Raw genomic sequence first — 2,924 nt, 5'->3', positions numbered from 1 at the left:
AAGGTGCTGTGACGCAGCCTGGTTGCGGCTCTTCCTGCAAAGTGGCTTTACTTTTCCCAATGCTGCATGAATATGGCCTTTGGTGTTTGTTACGCACAACTTGTACATTTGTACTTCTTTACAGAGGAGCATTATGACAAAAAAAAAGATGCTACTGCCTTTTTTATGGTGAAAAGAGCTCGGGTGTGCGTGTGTCTGCTATGTACAGTCTTATAGACATTTAAAATATATATTTATGTATTTTATTGGAATAAAACTCAAACTGTCAATACTGTGTTGAAATGTTTATCTATTAGATTCCCTAAAGTGCAAAGTGGACTTTTTAATGATGTCGTATGATAAACATAAACTTCCTTCCTCAGTGTTGCCAAATGAGAAATAAATTATATCAATTATTGTACAAAGCTTAAATTGATGGTACTTTGAGGAATAATACAAATACCCAAGTTGATGTTACTCAACAACAGTAAAACATTACCATAAGTCGTGTTTATTAACTGTAGTGCAGGGTGCTAATTGATCAAGTGGAGGGGATCTACCTCATTCATATATAGCATTTATATTCATTTATTTATGAGACGTTTTTTAAGTTAAATGTGTTTAATGATAATACAAACCCCGTTTCCATATGAGTTGGGAAATTGTGTTAGATGTAAATATAAACGGAATACAATGATTTGCAAATCATTTTCAACCCATATTCAATTGAATATGCTACAAAGACAACATATTTGATGTTCAAACTGATAAACATTTTTTTTTTTTGCAAATAATCATTAACTTTAGAATTTGATGCCAGCAACACGTGACAAAGAAGTTGGGAAAGGTGGCAATAAATACTGATAAAGTTGAGGAATGCTCATCAAACACTTATTTGGAACATCCCACAGGTGAACAGGCAAATTGGGAACAGGTGGGTGCCATGATTGGGTATAAAAGTAGATTCCATGAAATGCTCAGTCATTCACAAACAAGGATGGGGCGAGGGTCACCACTTTGTCAACTAATGCATGAGCAAATTGTTGAACAGTTTAAGAAAAACCTTTCTCAACCAGCTATTGCAAGGAATTTAGGGATTTCACCATCTACGCTCCGTAATATCATCAAAGGGTTCAGAGAATCTGGAGAAATCACTGCACGTAAGCAGCTAAGCCCGTGACCTTCGATCCCTCAGGCTGTACTGCATCAACAAGCGACATCAGTGTGTAAAGGATATCACCACATGGGCTCAGGAACACTTCAGAAACCCACTGTCAGTAACTACAGTTGGTCGCTACATCTGTAAGTGCAAGTTAAAACTCTCCTATGCAAGGCGAAAACCGTTTATCAACAACACCCAGAAACGCCGTCGGCTTCGCTGGGCCTGAGCTCATCTAAGATGGACTAATACAAAGTGGAAAAGTGTTCTGTGGTCTGACGAGTCCACATTTCAAATTGTTTTTGGAAACTGTGGACGTCGTGTCCTCCGGACCAAAGAGGAAAAGAACCATCCGGATTGTTATAGGCGCAAAGTGGAAAAGCCAGCATCTGTGATGGTATGGGGGTGTATTAGTGTCCAAGACATGGGTAACTTACACATCTGTGAAGGCGCCATTAATGCTGAAAGGTACATACAGCTTTTGGAGCAACATATGTTGCCATCCAAGCAACGTTACCATGGACGCCCCTGCTTATTTCAGCAAGACAATGCCAAGCCACGTGTTACATCAACGTGGCTTCATAGTAAAAGAGTGCGGGTACTAGACTGGCCTGCCTGTAGTCCAGACCTGTCTCCCATTGAAAATGTGTGGCGCATTATGAAGCCTAAAATACCACAACGGAGACCCCCGGACTGTTGAACAACTTAAGCTGTACATCAAGCAAGAATGGGAAAGAATTCCACCTGAGAAGCTTCAAAAATGTGTCTCCTCAGTTCCCAAACGTTTACTGAGTGTTGTTAAAAGAAAAGGCCATGTAACACAGTGGTGAACATGCCCTTTCCCAACTACTTTGGCACGTGTTGCAGCCATGAAATTCTAAGTTAATTATTATTTGCAAAAAAAAAAAAAACTTTTATGAGTTTGAACATCAAATATGTTGTCTTTGTAGTGCATTCAACTGAATATGGGTTGAAATGGGTTTGCAAATCATTGTATTCCGTTTATATTTACATGTAACACAATTTCCCAACTCATATGGAAACGGGGTTTGTACAAGCATGTTTCTTTCATGAAGACAAGAATATAAGTTGGTATGATTGTGATGACTTGCATTGATTGGAATCAGACAGTAGTGATGATAACCTCCGCATTTTCAAATGGAGAAAAAAAGTCCTCCTTTCTGTCCAATACCACATGAAAGTTTGTCCAGCTTCCATACTCCTTTTTATACACTTTACAAGAAATACATTGGCGGCAAACTCCGTAGCTTGCTCGCTTTCTGAGACTCTTATTTTGTTAGCGCAGGCAGGATGAAGCAACGCTTTTATTGTGAAGACAGGAACTGTGTGGTCAGTCTTTAGAGTTTTGACGGCAGGTACGGCGCGAGAGTCTGTTGAAATAAAAAGTGTTTCTCGCCTTCCTGTCGGTCGTTTTTTCTTAATAATGATCTGGCAGCAGCATCATCTCACAAGACCCTCGAATGTCAATCAAGCGACCAAAGTGACATCATAGTGAAGATAAATGATCACTAATGCCTGTCTGGTGATAGACTGACACACCCTCCACCATCCACGTGATGGGCACCCCTGCTGTAGCGCATAATGAATGCACTTTTACGTTTGGACTAGAAAAAATATATTTTATAGCCCTTAAAATAAATGTTTGATCCCAGCAGTAAATTACAGCATCAGGGCTACATTTTGCACAACACACTACTGAGGTACCTATGAGACCTCTCTAAAATAGTTGAAAATAAAATAAAAATATGTGACAAAACAAATGAGA

General features: G+C 39.3%; 1 protein-coding gene across 1 annotated transcript in view; it reads left to right on the top strand.

Annotated features, from left to right (window-relative positions):
- The window catches only part of LOC133664893 (electrogenic aspartate/glutamate antiporter SLC25A12, mitochondrial-like), a 69,652-nt gene extending 69,368 nt beyond the window's left edge, over positions 1-284 (top strand). The window contains exon 18 of the mRNA XM_062069896.1: positions 1-284. This exon is cut by the window's left edge and continues 166 nt beyond it. Within this exon, the coding sequence (XP_061925880.1) occupies positions 1-12 (12 nt within the window). The 3' untranslated portion in view covers positions 13-284.
- Positions 285-2,924: the final 2,640 nt, after the last annotated feature.

Source organism: Entelurus aequoreus, linkage group LG14 (genome assembly GCF_033978785.1).
Source record: "Entelurus aequoreus isolate RoL-2023_Sb linkage group LG14, RoL_Eaeq_v1.1, whole genome shotgun sequence".
In the NCBI taxonomy this organism is placed as follows: domain Eukaryota; kingdom Metazoa; phylum Chordata; class Actinopteri; order Syngnathiformes; family Syngnathidae; genus Entelurus; species Entelurus aequoreus.
Note: the sequence above shows the minus strand (reverse complement) of the source record. Positions and strands in the feature narration are given on the sequence as shown.